Source organism: Rutidosis leptorrhynchoides, chromosome 11 (genome assembly GCF_046630445.1).
Source record: "Rutidosis leptorrhynchoides isolate AG116_Rl617_1_P2 chromosome 11, CSIRO_AGI_Rlap_v1, whole genome shotgun sequence".
NCBI lineage: Eukaryota > Viridiplantae > Streptophyta > Magnoliopsida > Asterales > Asteraceae > Rutidosis > Rutidosis leptorrhynchoides.
In genome coordinates this window covers 356,101,770-356,126,917 of record NC_092343.1, presented here as the reverse complement: position 1 = coordinate 356,126,917, position 25,148 = coordinate 356,101,770, and the positions used below count along the sequence as shown (strand labels likewise).

Sequence of the window (25,148 nt, the reverse complement as noted above, 5' to 3'; positions counted from 1 at the left end):
CGCCACTGACTCCGTGTGCGTTCAATGAGATTCAAATGAAAAGCTTCGAGTGGATCGCGAAGAGATTCAAAGGAAAATCTATCGATTGTTATAATTGATTTCATAATCCTTCTTGTTTTTTAAGTTGATAATATAGTGGGTTGTTTGTGTATGATGCTTAACTTAGCATCTAAACTGTGAGAAACATGCTTATGTTTTCTTTGTACCCATGTTAGAAGTACATATATTTGTGAAAATAATATGTTTGGTGCTTTAAAAAAATATATCTACACGTTTGTTTTGCACTTAATTAATTTTATAGAATGAAATTAATATAAATAGTTATTAAGAGGTGTTTGTTTTGGACTTAATAAATAAGACACATTTTGATTAAAAAATTCAAAAAGAATTGTGATTTTCCATTAAAGTCTTCAGTTTTTAATAACTTTTATTTTAACTACCCACTTATAAGGCTAATTTTGTAAATGTAATTATTCAGACGGTTATTTAGCTCAAAAAATAAACAATAATTATTTATTCGTCAATTGATTTTTTCAGACATCATATATATATATATATATATATATATATATATATATATATATATATATATATATATATATATATATATATATATATATATATATATATATATATATTCAGACAAAAGAAGTTAATACGAAAAAGAAAAAAAAACGGGGCATACAATATGTTTTGTTACATATTGTTTATCTAAATTGTGACGATTAAACTTAAAATCGAACATTAAAATTTAATTTTCATTACAATTCTACTGTATGTTTACTAAGGATAGTGAATTAATGATGATTAGATTTACCAAATGACTGTTGATGGATACTCCTTTAGCAACCTTTTAAATATTTATGTACGAATAACAGTTTGTAAATATTAATTTTATTTATATACGTAAAAAGTTTATCCAGATACAGAAACACCCATCTTAGTTTGTCCAGATCAAGTTCTTAACAATTGTAAAACAGTGCTAGTCAAATTGACTCTCTATGGCCTATTTTCCTTGCAAGCTGACAGATCAGAATCTGGAAGTAGTTGTAGATTTGGTAAATCAATTGCAAGGAAACTTGTCGTTGAAGATGCAAATGGGGTGAATAAAATTGGTTTGTGTAGTCTTATGAATGAAAATGATTTTATGGATTGTTGCTTGCAAGTGAGGAATGTTGGCTATGAAGCTTATGATCGAGGTAACATGACAATTATTGCTTTATAGAAAGTTCAGTTTTTCTTATTAGAACTAACATTTATGAAGTTTGACTTATGGAAATGGCCTAAAAGGAAAAAAAATACATTATATAAAGATACAAACTACAAACTTATGGTATGTTTTCAGACTAAATCAGGTGTCTTTTGAGTATAATGTAGCGACTGTTGCCAAGCTTGTTAAAGTGATAAACGTACTGATGGAAATGATAATAAAAGAGGTTGCTAGAAGGCATATGAATGCATTTATGAAAATGATGGGAGTATTGCCATATATGAACAATGAAGGAATGATAGCAATTGAACCAATGAAATTTGTGGACATAAAGATTGCAAAAGGAGGTTACATGGCTGTTGTTTATGTTTTAGTTCAATCTGAATACTATGCTTTGGTCTTGTACCGCATAACAAAAGATGTAAACTTCCCTAATAATGATTGAAAAGTTGTGTATGGTAACTGTTTGGAAAATGTGGTGGTCACTTCAACTTTAGACCAGAAGTTGCATGCTTTTGATTCTATTTCTGAGTTCAATGGAGATAATGAAGTGGCTACAGGACCGATGTTGCAATTTAGATGGGTTATTGACTCGCTATACAGACCAATAGAGGTGGACAAATCAAGTTGGGTGACAATCAAAAGATGTGTTATGTGGACAACTGATCCTTGGGGTTTAGGTTATTTCATAGATGATATCTTGTCGGGTATGAAACTGAGCTGGAATGAGCAGCTGCAGAATACAGATTTAACAATAAACTCTCTAGTTCCAGACTACCAGCGACTCTTAAGTTATATGCCTTCTCGCATGTTGAATTCATCACAATTTACCGAGATATATGAGTACTTTCAAAACAAGTTGGAGGGTCTCATTCATTTCATGGAAATACTTCACTTGGAAGACAATGTTAAAAATAAATTTGGCAAGTTTAAAAAACCAACTCATCTTAATACTCATGTGGAGTTGGTTTTAGCTATGAAGTTCATTTGGATATAAAACTTCAAGAATGGATTCAAAAGGAAGGAAATGATGCACTTGTGGCACGAATGGAGGTCTAAACAGTTAATAAATAAGCAGTGTTTTTGAGCATGAGAAGTTTATATGTGCACATTCTTGAGGACAAGAATGTCTTCAAGGGGGAAGGATTGTCACGAGTCAATTACTACTTGTGCTAGTCACATGCGACTTAGGAAAATAACAGAATTAGATGGTTAGCGCTATAAATGGCATCACATTATGTAATATCTGGTAGCTTATGAATTTAGTGTGTGTGTATACACTCATCTTCTCCCTCTATTCTCTATAACTCCTATTGTAATAACATTTTCACTTGAATTGTAATTTCAATCATTATAATCAATTTCGAAGTCGATTCTTCCTGCGTACTAGTTCTTCTTCGATTTAGTGTGAATTCAAGAAGAACATAACATCGGTTTTGTGTGGCGGTGGTTAGATTTTACAAAAGAATGAATAAAGATGAAACGATGAAAGACAGAAAGATGAACAGATGGGTTACGCAAATCACGGTTTTTGTTTTGATTATTTCAGTTATGAGTTAAATTATTTCCAAGGGGTTTTTAGGTACTTCAAGACATTTTTTTGATTTATTAGTGAATAACGGTTGGTGATGAAAATGAACTATTGGATGAAGGGGTAGGGTAGGGTAAATTTTTGATTTTTAGATTATAAATGAGGTTTTTGAAATAATTATTAGCTAATAAATATTATTTTTATAATGTATAGAGTAGATAAGGAAAATCTAAGGGTTATAAAGGAGGTTTTATAAAAAAAAAAAAAAAAAAAAAAAAAAAAAAAAAAAAAAAAAAAAAAAAACTATACATTAAATTATGGTAAATATGATAAAAGTAAAAATTATTTATACCTCTATAATAAATTATAGTTAAAAGGTATACGTGGTGAATTAAAGATTGAGTTCATAATAACTAATAGTCAATATTATTTTATGTTATAAAATAATGTGAAACTAAATGTAAAACTTTTCATTTATTTGTATCTTACAATTACAAGTGGTAGTAAATTATGATCTTATTGTATAAGGCCAATGAAATGTATGGAATATCAAACATTTTGGCGTTATAATCTTTCAGGCCATCATAAATTATACTCCGTACTTTAATTTATACTTAGTTACCTACAACAAAAGAAAATAACATGTTTTGCTTATATCACGAAGAGTGATCTTTTTTGGAATACTGGCGAAACAAAAAATTTATTCATGATGAGGTATATTATACTATCTTTTAGGTTTAACATCCTAATTTAATCAACTCTCATATATATGTATTTATTTTTCGTCTTGCATTTTAAAATTTTTGTGGTTTGTATTTAATGTTTTCTCTCAGTTAGGTATGAAATGATGCTAATTTTTTTTAGTTTGAGTTTTGGAATTTTCATGATAGTAAATTTACAAACACTGATTTTACCTTCTTTAGAATACCCGTACAACAAACAATTGGTTTATGACGAGGTTTGCCATATCTTTTTATTTTAGGACCCTAATATTATCAACTTTCATATGTATATATAATTATTCGTTTTGCATTTTGGTATTTTTTATGGTATGTATTCCATGTTTTACCTCAGTTAGATATGAAAGGACGGTAATTGTATATATTACGAGTTATGAAGATTTCATAATAATGAATATACAAAGATAATGATTTTTTATAATTAAAGTATTCTCACAATATAAAAAATATAAATATAAAAAATGATATTGTAATAAGGATGACAAGGAAGATCAAGAAATTAATTAATATAATAAGAATATAATTGTTGTCCACAAGCTTATATGTGTAAGTATTGCACTTAAAAAATTATGTTATATGATATATGTCCAACTAAGACTTTAGTTTTGCGTAATGAAAATGGTGATAGATATAAATTAAAACATTATATGTTAAAACATTATATGTCAATACAACACATATTTTTATACCTTAACCAACAAAAGTAGTTTCTGAAACATACGAATGTTAGTATGTCAATTCAATGGAATTACATATTCATGTACACTTTGTAAAGTTGATGGTGATGTTGAAATTATAAATGTTTAAAGAGTATAAATTAGTGTTGAATGGAAACAAAATTATGTTGTTCTATGTGATGTTGTGTATACTGATAATGAAGTTTTTATTTTTAACTAAATTGTTATGAATTAGATGTATAATCATGGTAAGGATTAAGTGTAAGTACTTTTCGATATTCAAATGTTAATGTAGAAATGAGAATATTATTAGTTTTTTTTGTATTGGGAAACTAACATACTTAGGAAATGACGCATTGGACTTGATTCGATTAAAATTTAAAATACATAACCGTGCATCGCACGGACTTTGCCAACTAGCTTGGTGAATAAGTAGGGTTGAAATGTATGTCCATGTTTATTGATGTTGAATGGCGCCTGACAGTACTGTTAGTTATTTTTTGTTATTGATGCATGTATATATAATATATTTGGTCATATAGTTCATACAGATATACATATTATGGTAGTACATGGCCAAAGAGAAATGTGTATATGTTTGCAATTTTTATAATGAATTAAAGCTGTTTTGCTATATTTTTTGCAAAAAATTAACAATTTCATTACAACTACATATTATTGAGAGTATCAGAACATGGTCAAGTCGTGCAATGCACGGGCATTGCCCACTAGTAGATAAGAAAAATCTAAGGATTATAAAGGAGGTTTTATAAATAATTATTATCTAAAAAAATATTTTCTTTTAATTTATATATATAAAGATATAAATATAAATACATAAATATAAATACACAATAATATAATAATATATAGAGGTGAAGGTGATTTAGAAGTAGATTAATGTAATTATTAATTAATTAAATAAATAATATAATACCAGCTAGGTTCTCGACATCAATTCACGGCCAGCCTCATATTTCGGTAATTTAAATTTTAATTAACAATAAATAAACAACTAGTTGGTAACTGGCATTGTGAAATTAATTATTAACTAGTAATTAAACGGACCACGCATTGCTGCGGTTAAAACAGTGTGACGGTTCGGGTTGAGGTGAACCACAAAGGACGCAAATACCGCTGACCTAGTTAACATATTCATTCCTTATTCATCAAATAATAACTGGTTAAAGATGATTGAAGTCCTCCGATGGAATAGTTCGAGTTAGCCTCCGACTGAATGTCGCCAGCAAATGATCCTCATGAATCATCAACAATACTGCAGACCCGTTTCTTTCCGTCACTCAAATTCGTTACAATCCACTGTTCAATATATTATTCATTCAGCACGACGAAGCTAACTTTCAGTGACTTTGGATTATTTATAGTTACGAATGAAAAATGTGCATGAAAGCATATGTATACACTTACTATTGGATGTTATCATCTTTGGCTGCCCTTCAGTGGGTTTGCGTTGAGTCTGCTTGCTTCTGGTATTGCACCTGCAGGATATGTAGTAGAAAAATATTGCATGCGTTACCCTGCCATAAGTTGTTAGTCCTTTTTAGTTGCTTGCTTGTGTGGTGCATCTACTGCTCTGTGTACTTTCTACCTGAATGCACAATGAATATTTTGAAAGGATAAAAATATACATGGGTTATGGTTTATGAATAGGCGTGTGAATGAGATATCTTGCGAATCTTAAAGTCATGAGTGATTTAATTAAAATTAAATGCGTCAAGCATGATATATGATTGCAAGTAATTTTCAAAGAAAACTTCATGCTGATATTCTTCTGAAGGCAAGAATCTTGTGGTGGACACAGAAACCCATAACAGTGAATGACAATGAGGTAAGCCCCGTTTTGTGGAATCAATTGTGTAGAGAACTGAAATAAGCAAAATAAATAAATATGTTATTAATGACATTTAGAAAGGCAAAATAATGAATTGAAACTGCATACTTATTTTAGCATCGTATCACTTAAGCGGGCTGGGGGTTCAAATGGGCATTTGATTTTGCTTTATGACGCTTGTCCTGTATTAAACACTCAGATTCAAACATGGCTTTGTGATTACAATAAGGTTTAGTCGGTTGCCGTGGTTCTAATTTACATTTAAATATCCATTCGTTTTTCTACATATATATGTTTATATTATATTTGTATATGTAATGTAATGTAAACGAAACACCAGAACGTTTTAAGTATGAAATGCAACATCAAATAGCATTAGAATCAAAGATTGTAAGTCAAACTAACAGAAGCATATAAGAAACATATAACTTTTACTCATATTTCACAAACACATACAGCATACCGAAAGACAGACCGTTTAATATGCTACGGACAGTAAAAAATTAAGGGTTGTACTCATAACAAATACGATATCAATAGCTTCCTAAAACACATACCAACTTTCAATTGCAAAATACTTCGTAGAAGACATAAAGGGGCTAATCATAATTTATCACTAATAAAAGGAAATTAAAGCATGTAACGAAAATAATACCCGATCAAACAGGGCCAAAGGCTTTTCTTTCTTTAGATAGGTCACATATTGCTTGACTTTCATATAAAATATCCAAGTAATGTTGTCTGCCGGGTCTGCAGTCGTTACGACAGTAACAGTAGCTATGCATAAACCTTTAAATTTCAGGCCATTTAGGATTTCACTTTTACACTGCCCTAGATTTGTTCGACGTCTTCTACGATCAACAGCAATAGCTGGTGTTTGTAAACAATAACGATGCGACGTAAATAACGGGCACGTATGTAAAGACAAAACCCAAAGTACAGAGTATAGTGTAAATGAACATCAAGAGCAGAGTGTAAATAAACGTCAAACTAACAATAAACAACTGTCTGTAAATAAAATACAAACTAAACAAAACACAAAACAACAATTACTAACCGTTCTGCTGAAGCGTAACCATTTGGTCAGACGATGAGCCGCCGTAAACACTATGAATATGATCAGGATCTTTTAGCAATTGGTCATGAATAACATTTTTGGCAAACAACTCTTCTACGATAAATTATTAAAATAGCGAATTAGAATCACCTTTCATGATGTAAACACCAACTACAGTAGAACAGAGAACATACCACTGCCATTTGAAGAATGTCGAATACTATCACCTGCAGCTGCAAAAACCTACAGAAGTATATTAAGATATAAAATCGTAAACTAAAATAACACGATATTCGAACGCGTAACCCTATTAGAGGTAGAAAAACTAATATCCTCACCACTGTTCATGTATTGTTAATGTATGGCTGTTGAGTTGAACTTCCACAATTAGCAGCATCAAGTTGAACTAAACAAAACAAAAACAAATTGTTAACACTAAGGCAAATAAATATAATAATACTTCCAGAATTAGCACAACAAATTAAAGATATACCATTTTCTCCAAAATCAGCACAAAGAACTTGAGAAACAAAAAGTAAAAACAAATTACTATGTCAACATCCAAAACATAAAGTGAAATAACATAAGGCAAAGAATAGAATCAGACACCGTGTTCAAAAGATGCCTGCTGAGTTAGATCCCCAAAATCATTTAAATCAACTTAAAAGGGATTTTTTTTTTTTTTTAAGATTTTGGTACCTTCGACTGTTTATCACCACCAGTTTGACGGTAGTTCACAAAAATCTTCATCGGCGTAACCACTTAGGGTTTCTCTGTCCACATAGTGAGTCGGTGAAAAATACCAAAATCTGAGATGGAGTTTTACATTCTAAATTTGATTAATATCTACTTCTGGGACCTCACCTGGAAGATCGACGGTGGAAGTTTTTGTGATGGAGTACATTACAGGCGAATAATTATGTAGTTAGGACATGTATGTAACTAACTTGACTGACCAAGTGACCAATCCAGTCATCTTAGAAACATCAATTCAATATATTTGATGTAAAATCATTTAATTAACGAAATCACATTTCAAATCAACCCCCTAATAACAAATTAAATTTTAATTCATTATATCAATATATAATATACATACCCGCTGTCACTGCGGACGATGACCTTGAGCAAAGTTGGTCTTCGTACAGACATTACCGAACACCAAATTTTGAAATGTGAAAACAACAGATATACTGAGACTCTCAAAAGTTAAAACAACTCAGAATAACCTCGAAAGTCTTTAAGCTAGGATTCAAGATCTTCAGTCACTATCAAATACCTTCAAATGATGTCTTAAAAGCCTTCTTTGATATTAGAAATGCATTTGCGTTAATTAAGTTTGATTATATTCGTTTTAGACTAATAAATAGATGAAAATGGTTTTGAATGGTGGCATAAAACTACATGTGAGCATTAAGCGGTATCTAATAACACCACTTGAAAGAACAGTCCACACACATTTATGAGTTTTTGAATGAAATGGCACTGTTTATTTGCTGAGTTTGTAAAGAAATAAGCAAATTTTAAGCACCCTTGAAGGTATGTAATCCAAAAAAACTAATGAGTCTATAAATATGCTTTCAAAAGTTACGCTAGAAACTGAGAGTTTTCTACAAATAAGACCCAATGTCATAGTGCAGTATACCCATTAGCACTATATGCACTAAAAAATGGAACAGAAAACAAATCAATGACTAAATTTAAAGTTGTACCTATGCCTTCTTGATTGTAGCCTCCTCCATCTTGGTTAGAATCCATATTCTCCAATTTTCGATATATGTTTCAAAAAGCAAATTAGGGACTGATTATGAACAATTTATATAAACAACAATCAAAATTGAAAATCGATGTTACCAATTCCGAATTCCAGGAAGGCTAGATAAATTGCCTAGATACCTCCAAGCATCCTTGAAGCATAGTGATTTACAATGCACCTCACACTACAACACCACCTAATCAACTTATCCTGCAATTATTAAATTAATGGGGAAAAAATCAAACAACTTAAACCTTTAATGAAGAACAATATTAAAGAAAACCTACGTTCAACAACTATCTGAATCGCCACCCCTATACGTAGATTGAACGGTACCAGCTGGCGGTGGCGTTTATCAGGCGCGAGCGGAAATATTGAACCGATTACAGTTTAGCTACTAATGATTAGCGCCAATAAGTTAAAAGGAAGAATACCCGCAATCGAATCAAACGCCAGAGATAGCCACGGCGATGGAACCTGCATAAGACATCATATCATACAGTAATAAACATAATCTCACTAACAAAAAGAGCACCTATACCATACTATATCATACAGTAGTAATAGTAGTAACTAATAATTGAACAAAATTATAGAGAAGTTCATATTCATATTAATAGAAAAGATAATGTCACTAACTAAATAAAAACAGTACTATAAATCCATGAAAATAATAAACTTTCATGCTTAAAAAATAACTCATACACATAATAATATGATGTCCATTATTACATTAGGAAGGAAAGTTCACAGTGAACCCTTTTAGAAAATACAAAGGGCTTTTTAAAAATAGATACAAACAATAAACACAGATACAGACACGTTAGTAAAAAATTATCAACAAAATCAGTAACCACAGGCATACAGATAGAGAAAAATTAGTAACCCTAGACAAAATTCCTAAACAAAATCAAATTTATAAAAACACAATCTATGAATATAAATTCTGAAACATAGCGAATGAAACCCTAACCTTTTGTCGATTGCTTGAATCGATGAATGCAATTACGAAAAGGTGCGAATGAAACACTAATGGTTCATCGATTGCCTGAAACTCCCAAAAGGTCATACATATATGATATGATTAACAATGAAATCACGCGATTAAATGCTATCTGAAAGTTATTTACCACGATTAGCAGGTGAGAAACCATATTGTTTTGCTGTAAGGGATGAAGATGATTCTGGGTTGTTGAATGAGCTGTTTGATTGAAGGAAGATGGCGATGGCGGTGGCGGTGGCGGTGGCGGTGGCGGTGGGTTATTCTTTGGGAGAAGGAGCGAAGGAGGTGTTGGCAGTGAGGAGGAAGGGAGGTGGGAATTTAGTTTTTAAAGGATGGGTAAGGTGTCGTTTTGAACATTTTTATGAAAGGAGCGTGTAAATCCCGGGTGGTGTTTAGTGTGGAAGGTTAATAGTTAGTAATCTAATAAGTAATTGATATTAATAATTAATATTATTATTAATTAATTAAAAGTTAATATTGATAAAAATAAATGATAAATAATCTATCTAATATACTATATATTAAAATAAACACAAAAATAGTTCATCTAAATCTCTAACTTCTAATTCTAACCATCCATTCATTAGCTACCATTAAATCTCAACCATTAAAAAGTCATAATCTTCATAATTAGCAATAATGAGACTAAAATACCATTACACTTAGCAAAAATACGGGAGAGATTAATCAAAATAGGGGTTCAGGAATATCCATTCACTTACGACATTGAAAAAGAAGAGAAACCCTATATTTCTGTCGCAAATCGTCGAGAATAATCAAAATTAACTGTAAACCTAAATCTTTCGTACAAAAATTCGAGATAATTAAGATGATGATTCTCAACGTTAAAGTATATTAATTAATATGATTGTCTCGAAATCCAAATTCGTATACCAAAAATCCGATCTCATATTCTAGGGTTTATTACTTCTATTTTTATATATATTTATGAATTATGAATTTACGATTTATGATTACTATTTACTATGACGGCAACCATGTAGAGCTTGATCGGTTTAGTTAATCGTATACAAAGAGCTTGTACTGCTCTTGGTGATTCCACTTTTGCTTCTCTTTGAACGCTCTTCCTTCCATTGCAGTCGTTGGCGGGCAGGTATACATACTTACATGCAGTGTTGTAAAAAACTCGATTACTCGCCGATTAATCCCTGATTAATCATTTTTAGGAGCAATCCGTTACGATTTCTAAAAATTTGTTTAATTAAACGGTCAACGTCAATTGATGGATGAAAATCGAATTTGGTAATCAAAGTCAGTTAAAGTAAAAAACGGTTAACATTTTAACATGAATTTAAACTAGAATTTTATAGTCTTGAAGCAAAACGAACAATTTAGACAATTATGTTAAAAATTATCTTTATATTTATGGTTTTTTCCATATTTACACATATAATTTTTGAAATTTAATATATAAATGTATACAGTATAATCCGATTAATCTCCGATTAATCCCCGAATTGCCGATTAATCCTTTCAAAGTTCCGACCGATTAATCCCTGAATAGCAAATTTTGAAACCTTGCTTACATATACATATATCCGATCTATTTAATTTCATATGTAATTTAAATATGTATATGTTTATTAAAGCATATGTTGATGTCGTATGACTCTGCAACTAATTACTTCGAAATGTTATTATCTCTGATGAAATACTGTTTTGCTTCAATTAATTTGTTATTTATTCAATTCAATTTTTGATTTATTTGTTTTATAATATAGTAATAGACCAACGATAAGTTGCCAAAGTTGCTTATTTCGGACTACAAAATCCATTAGATGATGCACACAGAGCTGACTGCTGTTCGGTGCTCATCGTAGAAAGATCATCAATGGTGGGATACATGTGATAGGGATATAGATTTCCTTAATATTAATTACAAAACACCCTTACTTTTCTACATTTCATTTGCTTTTCAACAGGTATAAAGCTTTTGTCAGCTTCTAGCAATCTACAACTTTGGTGATTCAAATTCAGATACAAGAGCTGTATCTGCTGTATTTGGCTTTGTGCTTCCTCCACATGGGATGACTTATTTTCATAAACCTTCTGGAAGGTATTCTGATGGGCAATCGTCAATTTTTTTAGGTAAATTTATTTATTAAATAATTTTTACTTTAAGAAGCTGAACATGAATTGGTAATGAAGTTTACACCTTTAAGTGTGGGTTGATTGGAAGCTAACAATTTTTAATGAAATTGGTTGGATTTTGACTTAAGTAAGATTCCTTGATTAATAGTCTTGTGGGTTGATAAAAGATAGTTTTTTGTTGGTCTTGAGATTGCTAAAAAACATATCAAATTTTGATAAGAATTTGAGTTAATTAAGATTATGTTGTTTTTAACATTCATGTGGGTTGATTAAGATCAAATTTTGTTGGGTCTTGAAACGACCCGTCCATATTACTATAAACGCAGTACATTCTCATTGGTCCCATAGCGAGGTATTTGACCTCTATATGATACGTTTTTGAAAATATTGCATTCGTTTCATAAAAAGCACATCATTATTATACATAATGCATGTTTTAAATAAGTGGGCGATTATTTAAGAAATAATCCCCAAAATACATCGGTTTCCAAATACTACACATGTGACGTAACAGTCGAATATAATACATGACAAATGTTTTATTGAATGCAACACTTTATTTAAATAAAAGTATGAGACTCCATGCACATCTTGCTCAGATAATGCAACAGCGGAAGACTTTCTTAAGGACCTGAGAATAAACATGCGTAAACAGTCAACACAAAGGTTGGTGAGATATATAGGTTTATCATCGATATAAATATAGACCACAAGATTTCATAGTTATAAATATATGTACACTCGCAAGTGTATAAAAGTATTCTATAAGTTGTTGAGCGCTTCGGTAATCATACTTAACCATTAATGTGGCATATTCCCTTTATTATGAAATCTCCCTACACTGTACCAAGTGTAGTAAAAAAAAAACGAAGTACTATGCAACCGTTTACGATACTAGAGCGACTAGCCCGGTTGGGGTTGTCAAACCCGATAGATCTATCAATAGGATTCGCGTTTACATGTTCTTACAACATGTAAATATTAGTTACCAAGCTATTAGGGAAGATATGCAAGGTGGTACAACTCAACGTAGAATATATTTTAAGTACTTGTGTCCATGGCGTAAAACATAAAATGCATGTATTCTCATCCCGAAATATTTTTAGAGTTTAAAAATGGGACTATATACTCACAGTAGTAAAAGTATATTAATAATAAGTTTTCAACTTATTAAAAATATGACCGTCGTCCTTGGATTCACGAACCTATAACAATAATAACGATTCAGATAATAATACGACATATGAATAAAATAAAGCAAGTTCATAGAATACGTATATAATAATTTTTAACATTTTATGTTAGCAGTCCATTGTTAGTAGCCCAAAATAGTCCGAAAAGTCCAACAGTCCAATAATCGGTATATATATATATATATATATATATATATATATATATATATATATATATATATATATATATATATATATATATGTATATAATCTTATAATTACCCCCACGACGTATTGTATACGTATTGTCTTTGCATCAACTCAGAGACGTATTGTATACGTATTGTCTTAGAATTAACTAAGACGTATTGTGTACGTATTGTCTTAGGATTTATCAAAACGTATTGTATACTTATTGTGTTAGGACGTACCAAGAATATTATTATACATATATACAATCATAGAATTAACCAAGATTATAATATTTTATTATACTACTAATAACATGTCCAAATATATATAGGATATAGGAAAAGTTAACAAGGATATGGTTAATATAGTTTTTATAATATAAATTTCATCCATACAACGTTAATTTTAGCAGATTTTGTTTTGCTCGCCAAATATTCATTACAACTCCGTTTAAAGTGAATCAAATTGCTATGGATTCATTAAGAAGTAAATTTTACAAAACCAATTCGAAAAGTTCATCCCAAGTAGTAATTTTTAGAGCTTTACCCTCTTTTTGTGTCGGTGGACAGATTTGGAAAAATCCCGGCATCCACCCAATATATGATTTTTGATAAAATACTTCCACTTTGTCTAAAATCATGAAAAAAATACTGGAAGTCTTATTTACATATATTAACATATTTCCAAAGTCTTAGCCTCGAACTCAAAGTCTATGATAGGTTTTTAATTTCCAACCCAAAACAACCCACTTTTTACCGAATGGAGATTAAAGGATATATGTTAAGTTTCAAGGTGTTCTTCATATGTACAAGTTATACGTTCTTATATTAACTTAATATAATATCATAATACATATAAATAAGTGTTATTAGAGTTAAGTTAGAAAGATTAGATTAGTTTTTCAAACAAGCTTGGTGTTCACCAAAACAAGTTCTAGTTTTTACAAGTTTTATAAGTATAATAAGATAGCAACTATACAAGGAATTGAACAAGGATTTTGAGAAGTATTTTACCTTGATTATGAAGAGGAAAGTTGCTGAGATTAAAGTATGATATGAGAGCATTCAAGTGTGTGTTTTTAGTTTAAGAAAATGTGGAGTAAAAATGAGTTAAAATGGTCCTTATTTATAAGCTTATAATTTTGGCTTTTAGTGAAAATATCTAAGATAAGTTAAATTGTATTAAGTCATGCATAACATATTAAATTGATTAAGTCATGGATGACATATTACACAAATAATTGCAGATTTCTATTGGTATATACCAATAGTAAATACTTCTAGAAGCTGTGTATAATACGAGTAAAAATACCGTATGAATGCGAGTAGAATTCTTTGAGGAAATTGAACGGAAATACGAGTATAGCTATCCTTTATATGTATTGGTATATTATAAAGTGTATTCAATACTTGTAAGGATGTATTTACACTCGTAATACATTATATGTAAATGCATTTTAACATAAGTTAATTACGTCGTTTAAATAGTAATATATATATTATTTGAAAACTCTTTAAATTAGTAGTATGAATATATATATATATATATATATATATATATATATATATATATATATATATATATATATATATATATATATAATACTTTGTTAATATACTTAATGAGATATTTAATTATCATATTTTCAAGTTAAATGTATATAAATCCATATATATACACAATAATTAAACAATTAAATCGAGTTATGACGTTCGTGAATCGTCAGAATAAAAGGGTGACCAAAAGCTTGTGTAAAACTCTTTTCGGAGGTTCAAGATTTATTAAAATTCATTGCTTATCAAGTCGGAATTATATAAAGATTAAGTTTAAATTTGGTCGAAAATTTTCGAGTCGTCACAGTACCTACCTGTTAAAGAAATTTAGTCCCGAAATTTGATCGAGGTCGTCATGGCTAACAATAAGAATGTTATTATGATGAATATAAGTTGATTCATAGGGTTTTATCATGATTGAGAAATATGGATAAAATAATTTGATTACTCGAAACGTATGAGTGAAGCTATCGTAAAAGAGTGAAATGAGAAAATAGGGATTCGTCTTATCTTTTGACGTCATCACGGTTGATCTCCGGATTAAAGAAAATCTTTGTAATCTATATAAGATTTGATTCTTTGGCGATTAAGGAAATTATGATCCTCTTCGATTTAATGCAATAATCTGTCTCGATTTCTCTGTCAGATATTTTACTATAAATCAACCTCCTACGTTTCCTTATTTCGACATCTCCCATCTTTTATACTTTCTTCCTTTCTTCGTACTTCCAAAACATTCGTCAATATGCTCCATCCAGTTTTAATTCTTGATATATTCTTGACTATCACACCTGTCATTCTTGTTTTTCATCTTCCATCGGAGGAATCAGTTAATTTCTACTATGCTCTTGGGTTTATAGTGTTCTTAGTTTTCCCATGTCTTTATATTGCTATACGCATCGATATACACGGTTTGTAATTTCTGCGTTGTCTTCGTGCTTATATTTTTCCTTAAATTTTGGAGTTTCATGCTTCCGTCTTCTTTTCCCGACTTCAAGTCAAGCGAATAATGGTCTAGAATTCATAGATATGAAATTCAGAATGAACATAGCTAATGCTCTAAGAGAGAAATTGTAATAGCACAATTTGACTTGTGAAATTACCAGAATCCAAAGGAAACGATAGAACTATCAATAGAATATGTTCTTGATATGTTTAGAGATTAGATTGAATGTAAGAGTCATGTAACATGGCACATGATGACGCTATGGTCTGTGAATCATTACGTTCCATTTAGAAACTCAGCATGACTTACTGTAATATAATCACGTTGATCAAGTGTCATTATATTATACTAACTCATGCTTCAGTTCCCAACATTACTTTAAAAACATTCATAATTTACACTCAGAGGTTTCAGATATTTAGAAACTAAAACAGTTTTCTTTATGATGTGATACAGATAACGCGAAGGAATAAATGATTTCAGATAAGAATGGTTATGAAAATATCTTCAGAAATATGAAGGATATTTATAATGGAAGATATGATGATATCTTAGAATATTTAAGATAAGAGGATGATGAAGAATATTGTCCGCAAGGATTTTAGAGTAAGGAGCAAGGTATTTGCTAAGGATTTTAGCAGACACCGAATCATTTGGATTCTTTGAAGGTAGATTTTGTCCCTGTGATTTGTCCACGGCCTCCTTCAGGGTTTGCTTAATCCGTTTTCCAGTTCCAAACCTTCTCTTTTTCTGTGCTTTGCTAACACAATATTCTTTATCATCAACTTTTGATTGTTACAATTGTCTACAGTTTCTGCTGCTTCATTCAGCTTTTTCAAAACTTCATAGTACTGATTCGTAGGCTGAAGTGCTATTCTGGATTTCAGAATTATAATTCCAGGAAATAACGTTATATGTATATGCAGAAATGATGTGAGATTCAAGAATAATTATTGATGCTTCCTGGGGTTTGGTATGACTATTATTGTTACAAGATGTAGATGGGTACATGAAAAGGTTTTATAGTGATCTTTCAGAGAGATTTAAGTCAAATAGCAATAACGTTGCTGGTAAGCTTACTACTAATGTGGTGGAATATAAAAGGTTCCCCGGTAACGATGGCGAAAAGACAACGTATATATCAAGGTTATAATAAGGCTACTCCGGATGAAAAGTCGAAGTTGTCTTTTTGGAGCTGTGAAAAAAATTCGCTATTTTGAAAAGGGATTGTAAAGTTATTTTGGGTAATAATAATTCTAAAGGATCTGACACGGATACGTGTTGAACATTTGCTTAGGTTCAAGTGTCCTCCGGATGCATATCTATATGCATATATTCTTCGTATGTATCGTGTGATTGATTCATTCTCTCGATTGTTCCTTAGTTGAGGTGTTTTCAAGAATTTTGAAGGGTTTAGACGCAGGTTGTCATCGTCAATATCCGTATAATGAATTCGTCGTGAATCTTGAATGATACGAATATCTTTATGAGTTCTGTGAATGAAAGTGATGTTGTAGTATAGTTTAAATTTAAAGTATGACTTTGAAGGATGTAGGAATTTAAGATTGATGGCAATTCTTAAATCTTGACTTGGATTTTGATCTGTCAAAATCAGAATATGTAATTGAATTGGTATGGAAAATGGTTGTCTTGAATTTTTTGAAATGATGTATATTGCTATGAAAGGAGAGAGTATAATTAACGATTGTCGAAACATCATTGAAAATGTACAGTGTAACATATTAATGTGAACTTAAGTATTCCTCGGGTATTACCTACCCGTTAAAATAAAATTTCACAAGTAATATTTTGTACAAAAGAATTTTTATTACAGTCTTTATGAAAATATATGTATGTATATTTTCTTCAGATGTAATATGGATTTAATGAGTTAATATTATATTAATCTCATTTGGTTTACGGTTGGAACTAGAAATGAATAATCCTTAAAACTTTAGAGATTACATAATCGCCGCGGAATATTTCTTCAACATAAATGAAATAATGAATTAATACTTCATCACTCATTATTGTTGGTATCCCTCAGTGCCTGCGGTGCATATGATGTTGATGCTTGTAATGCGGCTTGCGATGTTGAGGTTTGTGATGTTGGTACTGCCATTGCTGGTGCTGGTAGTGGTTTGATGTGAGTATAGATGATGAGAATTTGTTTTGTTTTGTATTGTGAAATAAGATGTTTAAAGTTTTTTGAATAAAAAGAGAGGTCATGAGCTTTATAAAGGGAATGAATGATGTAGGATGCACTTGCTAATGAAATTTTACTTTTCATGACAGTATATATATATATATATATATATATATATATATATATATATATATATATATACTAAATAATTCACCATGCAAGATACGGAGTAAATGTTGGATAGCCTCAATAATATTAGTAATATTATACTCGTTGCGGCATATCCTGGAAAGGAGAGAAAATGGTGTTACGAACGGGTTCGCCGGTAAGTGCCTCATGTTCTTCACCAAGAGGGCAATGTGGTGGATGGAAGGGATCACCTTCTTTTTGTGTCCAATGATTAAGTAGACTACGAACCCATCTCCAATTCATCAAAAATAGATGAGCTAATTGGTTAATCAATTCCGGTCACACTGCTTTTGGAGCTCGAGTGAAACTCCATATCGGAATTCGAGGGACTTGAACTAGTGGAGAGTTCCATTTCGTACGATTGAATAAAGGATTTTTCGATATGAAGTGATTTTCGGCTATCGGATGGTATTCTAATTATATAGAATATCTATATATAAATATATAGAGCAAAAGATTTCATAGATTGCGGAGGAATTTATGGAATATGTTAGGCAAAGTTTACAGTAACAGATACGCTAAGATATGAATTAGCATATACGCTAAAATATAAATTTCGTCTATACACTATTCATGTAATCAATGCAGTAAGATGTGTCTAGACTAAGAATGATAAGCAGGTAATTTTCTAAGGGTGATAAGCAGATGATTTCCGACTAGAAATGATAAGCAAAACTTTTGACATGCAGTTAAGGTCGAAGTCCAGACTCACTAATGCATCTTAATAACTATCCGTTAGACACGCTAATGCAAGACATGGTTCGCTAAGACCACCGTCTGATACCAAATGAAACGACCCGTCCATATTACTATAAACGCAGTACATTCTCATTGGTCCCATAGCTAGGTATTTGACCTCTATATGATACGTTTTAGAAAATATTGCATTCGTTTCATAAAAAGCACATCATTATTATACATAATGCATGTTTTAAACAAGTAGGCGATTATTTAAGAAATAATCCCCAAAATACATCGGTTTCCAAATACTACACACGTGACGTAACAGTCGAATATAATACATGACAAAGATTTTATTGAATGCAACACTTTATTTAAATAAAAGTATGAGACTCCATGCACAGCTTGCTCAGATAATGCAACAGCGGAAGACTTTCTTAAGGACCTGAGAATAAACATGCGTAAACAGTCAACACAAAGGTTGGTGAGATATATAGGTTTATCATCGATATAAATATAGACCACAAGATTTCATAGTTATAAATATATGTACACTCGCAAGTGTATAAAAGTATTCTATAAGTTGTTGAGCGCTTCGGTAACCATACTTAACCATTAATGTGGCATATTCCCTTTATTATGAAATCTCCCTACACTGTACCAAGTGTAGTAAAAAAACGAAGTACTATGCAACCGTTTACGATACTAGAGCGACTAGCCAGGTTGGGGTTGTCAAACCCGATAGATCTATCAATAGGATTTGCGCTTACATGTTCTTACAACATGTAAATATTAGTTACCAAGCTATTAAGGAAGATATGCAAGGTGGTACAACTCAACGTAGAATATATTTTAAGTACTTGTGTCCATGGCGTAAAACATAAAATGCATGTATTCTCATCCCGAAATATTTTTAGAGTTTAAAAATGGGACTATATACTCACAGTAGTAAAAGTATATTAATAATAAGTTTTCAACTTATTAAAAATATGACCGTCGTCCTTGGATTCAAGAACCTATAACAATAATAACGATTCAGATAATAATACGACATATGAATAAAATAAAGCAAGTTCATAGAATACTTATATAATAATTTTTAACATTTTATGTTAGTAGTCCATTGTTAGTAGTCCTTTGTTAGTAGTCCAAAATAGTCTGAAAAGTCCAACAGTCCAATAATCGGTATATATATATATATATATATATATATATATATATATATATATATATATATATATATATATAATCTTAGAATTACCCCACGACGTATTGTATACGTATTGTATTTGCATCAACCCAGAGATGTATTGTATACGTATTGTATACGTATTATCTTAGAATTAACTAAGACGTATTGTGTACGTATTGTCTTAGGATTTATCAAAACATATTGTATACTTATTGTGTTAGGACGTACCAAGAATATTATTATACATATATACAATCACAGAATTAACCAAGATTATAATATTTTGTTATACTACTGATAACATGTCCAAATATATATAGGATATAGGAAAAGTTAACAAGGATATGGTTAATATAGTTTTTATAATATAAATTTCGTCCATACAACGTTAATTTTAGCAGATTTTGTTTTGCTCGTCGAATATTCATTACAACTCCGTTTAAAGTGAATCAAATTGCTATGGATTCATTAAGAAGTAAATTTTACAAAACCAATTCGAAAAGTTCATCCCAGGTAGTAATTTTTAGAGCTTTACCCGCTTTTTGTGTCGGTGGACAGATTTGGAAAAATCCCGGCATCCACCCAATATATGATTTTTGATAAAATACTTCCACTTTGTATAAAATCATTAAAAAAATACTGGAAGTCTTATTTATATATATTAACATATTTCCAAAGTCTTAGCCTCGAACTCAAAGTCTAAAATAGGTTTTTAATTCCCAACCCAAAACAGCCCGCTTTTTACCGAATGGAGATTAACGGATATATGTTAAGTTTCAAGGTGTTCTTCATATGTACAAGTTATAAGTTCTTATATTAACTTAATATAACATCATAATACATATAAATAAGTATTATTAGAGTTAAGTTAGAAAAATTAGATTAGTTTTTCAAACAAGCTTGGTGTTCACCAAAACAAGTTCTAGTTTTTACAAGTTTTATAAGTATAATAAGATAGCAACTATACAAGGAATTGAACAAGGATTTTGAGAAGTATTTTACCTTGATTATGAAGAGGAAAGTTGCTGAGATTAATGTATGATATGAGAGCATTCAAGTGTGTGTTTTTAGTTTAAGAAAATGTGGAGTAAAAATGAGTTAAAATGGTCCTTATTTATAAGCTTATAATTTTGGTTTTTAGTGAAAATATCTAAGATAAGTTAAATTGTATTAAGTCATGCATAACATATTAAATTGATTAAGTCATGAATGACATATTACACAAATAATTTCAGATTTCTATTGGTATATACCAATAGTAAATACTTCTAGAAGCTGTGTATAATACGGGTAAAAATACCGTATGAATGCGAGTAGAATTCTTTGAGAAAATTGAACGGAAATACGAGTATAGTTATCCTTTATATGTATTGGTATATTATAAAGTGTATTCAATACTTGTAAGGATGTATTTACACTCGTAATACATTATATGTAAATACATTTTAACATAAATTAATTACGTCGTTTAAATAGTGATATATATATTGTTTGAAAACTCTTTAAATTAGTAGTATGAAAATATATATATATATATATATATATATATATATATATATATATATATATATATATATATATATAATACTTTGTTAATATACTTAATGAGATATTTAATTATCATATTTTCAAGTTAAATATATATAAATCCATATATATACACAATAATTAAACAATTAAACAATTAAACAATTAAATCGAGTTATGATGTTCGCGAATCGTCGGAATAAAAGGGTGAACAAAAGCTTGTGTAAAACTCTTTTCGGTGGTTCAATATTTATTAAAATTCATTGCTTATCAAGTCGGAATTATATAAAGATTAAGTTTAAATTTGGTCAGAAATTTCGGGGTCGTCACAGGTCTTGAGTTTACTTGAGAGATGTAAAATGATTTTCTTTTAAATATATTAAAAAGTTTGAACTCGATCAGAAAGTATGCGAATAGAGGTGACAATAAAGACACGACAAAAATGGGCTAAATAATGTAAAAGTTTATAGCATATCAATATTAATCTAATTCAAGTCACTTTAATTCAATACTGCATGTGGTTTTGATTTTGTGAACCAATATTTCCAGCTGAAAAATTAAGATTACCATGCTTAAGTGCTTATGTGGATACAGTTGGAACAAATTTTCGACATGGTGCAAATTTTGCTGCTAGTGGCTTCACAATTCAGCCGATAGATGCTCTAAATCTAAACATAATTTTTAACCCTATCACTCTTGATGTACTGCTGTCAAAGTTGGAGCAATTTAAAAAAACTTCTTCCAATTCGTTTGATGAAGGTTAGACATTATTTTGAAAGCATTTGTTTCATTGTATTTTAGGTGTTAGCATACACTGCAGATGTTATTTTTGAATTTTTATGTGTGTAATTTATGGATTAGTGGTAAATAGTAAAATTAAAGATCGTCTACCACAAATTGAGGATCATAGTTGCCCCCTTTATGAATTCAACAATGGATAAAACGATCTCCATGCCGGAATTACATCGATGAAGGACGAGCAAGTGAAGACACACATTCCCAGTTTGCTTTTGTTTTAGAGGTATTTGTATCTTTGACCAATACTAAAGGTGGTTAAAAGGTTGGGTTGGCCAACTCGGGTATCATGTCAAAACGAGTTCAGTTCGAAACGGGTCCTTTTTATAGGTAGAACTGGACCTGAAATGGACCGTTTTTAGTTGGGTTGACCCCGTAACACTTTTTGTGTATCATTTTATAAAAACGTATATGTCAATTATGATTACATTTAACTACAAATTTTAAGTTTAGGGGACTTTTAAGGCGACACATCTCACATCGACCCACTTTATAAAAAATGGGCTATTTTATTTGGGTATCAGACATACGCAAATGTTTCAGCTCTTTAGCTATATTCTATCTTTTTGTTACTGAACCAAGGTGGAGCAAGAACATTTTAGACTCACAATACAGGTCCGATTGGGTGCTTACCTAATTTCGTGAAATAATGCACCAACTCGAAACAACACATACCAAATCGGGTGTGTAAATTCCTACAATGAATTAGCGCAAGATCTCAATAAACAACTTAAGGATAATGTATCACAACTGAGAACACAACTTCAAGAAGCATTGTTCGTGTATGTTGACATATATTTGCTCAAATATTCTCTCATAAGTGAAGCATACAAGTATGGTAAGCAACTATTTTGATATTCAACCATATGATTTTTTATGCAAGGTATTTTTATGCAATGGTTGAGACTTTTTCAGTTGATCTAAAACACTTTTTGTCCAATAGTTTTATTATTTATATATAAATAGCTAGCATCGAATAAATTCGCAAAAGGATATTATTTCAATAATAATCACTTTTTAAGTAGAATGGTGAGGTTTTGTGCATTAAGTACACTTTGGGTAACTTGTTACTCCGTATTGAGTAAAAGATACATTTATTTCAAAACAAAATTGATGAAGATGAAAAGGTAAATCAACTTAAAGAAGTTAATTCTTTCAGTTCTCGCCCGCTATTTTTGCTTCTTGGATATACATATAAGCTGTTATGAGTAAAATAATGCATTACTTACAACTCATCACATTTTTATTTATATGATAATAGTGATAGTGATTAGTTCATATATCAGTGTGTGAGTTTATTTTTTTGGAAACTCGACCAAAATATTAACTACAAACTCAAGCTTTTTTTTTTTACAGTATTATGGTTTCAATTTCGTATTATTTGTTTTATTGAATTGTAACTTATTTGCTTTATTATCATTTATTCAACATTGCTTATGATATTGTTTTGGTTTCTAAATAAACTAAGAAATACTATATAAAATCATATTACTGAAACAATTTGATATTTAATTTGTCTTTTACAAAAATTCCACGAATTTGCTGGTCTTAAGCTACTAGTAATATTAATAATAATTAATATCAATAATTTGAATAAAAATAAGAAATTAATTTTCATTTTCATTACCAAATCAATTATTAAAATTCAAACTAGTTGAAATTTAAATTAGTAGCTGAAAATTAGGAGTGCGAAAATATATGATATTAATATTAATATTATCATCTTAAATAATTATTTAACGATTAAAATTCATATACATATACGTAATTTCAGATGATTTATTTTAATTTGTTTTAGTTCGTTGTTATATAATGCGCAAAAAAGTATAAACTGTGTGTGAATGGGCTACAGCCCATCATAAATCAAACGTAGCTCCAGCATCATACATCTATTGTGTTTTTTTGTTGAACTTTCTTATTTTTTTTGAAAAGCCAACATTATCATTAACAACACGAAGAGCATGTACAAGATCTTGCAAGAAGCAAGATGGCCTATGAGAAACACTATAATCTATACATCTCATAACAGAACTCGAAACAAAATTTTGCTATAAACTATACATGAACACACGAAATATCGAGCTACACTCTAAGCGACCATAACCATGTTATTAGCCTACACCATCCCTGTTGGAATCCATCGAGGTAGATTGACGAGCCATTCGAGCCATTCCAATTTAAACACGTGCTTGCGATTAGAGATCCACTCATATGTTTTAGTTTGGATCTCATTAACTAAACACAGGACCATAGTATCCTTATTGTTGAACACCTTTGCATTCCGGTTTTTCCAAATCATGTACCCCGTCACCCACTCCACCGCTTGCCAGATTAGATGACCTTTAGGAGACAAATTGATCCCGGACCCACGAAAGCACTCGGATACGTTAAGATTAGTAGCAGATCCAAAATTCCACCACATATAAATTCTGTCCCAAACCTCTTTTGCGAAATTACATGAGATCAAAATGTGTTCGATAGATTCCAATCCATTTTCATAAACATGGCACCTAATCGAACCCACGTCAATGCCACGTTTATACAACTATAGTCTAACTGGTAATCTGCCCCTCAAAGTTCTCCAAGTGAAGATACCAATTGATTGCGGCAGTAATCTGTTACGCAAGGTTGGGGCATAACCGATTGTTCCGAGCAGTTTTTCATCTAGCATTGAAGAGGCAATATTTGTCGTATATTTTCCGTCCCATGCATGCTTCCATCTCCAATAATCATTCTGATTGTTGCTGCTGCAGACCGTGTTTATAAGCTGTTGAAGGTCCATTAACTCATCCGAAACTCGTCCGCTGGGAGTTCTTG

General features: G+C 30.6%; 1 protein-coding gene and 1 pseudogene across 13 annotated transcripts; one reads left to right on the top strand and one right to left on the bottom strand.

Moving 5' to 3' along the window:
• Window positions 1-5,452: 5,452 nt before the first annotated feature.
• On the bottom strand, window positions 5,453-10,070 carry LOC139876849 (uncharacterized). 13 transcript variants are annotated; one of them, XR_011768323.1, is made up of 11 exons: window positions 9,954-10,070; window positions 9,797-9,871; window positions 9,111-9,300; window positions 8,780-9,033; window positions 8,167-8,205; window positions 7,406-7,473; window positions 7,218-7,310; window positions 7,068-7,117; window positions 6,666-6,880; window positions 5,587-6,043; window positions 5,453-5,478 (listed from the first exon to the last, which is right to left on the bottom strand). XR_011768323.1 is itself a non-coding variant. In XM_071864228.1 (9 exons), the coding sequence occupies exons 4-9, from the start codon at window positions 7,561-7,563 to the stop codon at window positions 6,139-6,141; spliced, it is 483 nt and encodes a 160-aa protein (XP_071720329.1). In that variant the 5' UTR covers window positions 7,564-9,033; window positions 9,111-9,300; window positions 9,797-9,871; window positions 9,954-10,070; the 3' UTR covers window positions 6,052-6,138. The 13 variants fall into 13 exon arrangements, 1 of the variants encoding a protein (XP_071720329.1); XR_011768321.1 differs by having other exon boundaries at window positions 7,561-8,828; window positions 8,922-9,033; XR_011768324.1 differs by lacking the exon at window positions 8,167-8,205 and having other exon boundaries at window positions 8,780-8,828; window positions 8,922-9,033.
• Window positions 10,071-11,628: 1,558 nt separating this feature from the next.
• On the top strand, window positions 11,629-23,186 carry LOC139875866 (GDSL esterase/lipase At5g14450-like; annotated as a pseudogene).
• Window positions 23,187-25,148: the final 1,962 nt, after the last annotated feature.

What these genes read in the sequence shown, in the direction of transcription:
- LOC139876849 (XM_071864228.1), bottom strand. An exon ending in TTAACAATACATGAACAGTG is followed by an intron (nt 7,311 to 7,405) that starts GTGAGGATATTA and finishes ATACTTCTGTAG; the next exon opens with GTTTTTGCAGCTGCAGGTGA. An exon ending in GGTTACGCTTCAGCAGAACG is followed by an intron (nt 6,881 to 7,067) that starts GTTAGTAATTGT and finishes TACAAACACCAG; the next exon opens with CTATTGCTGTTGATCGTAGA.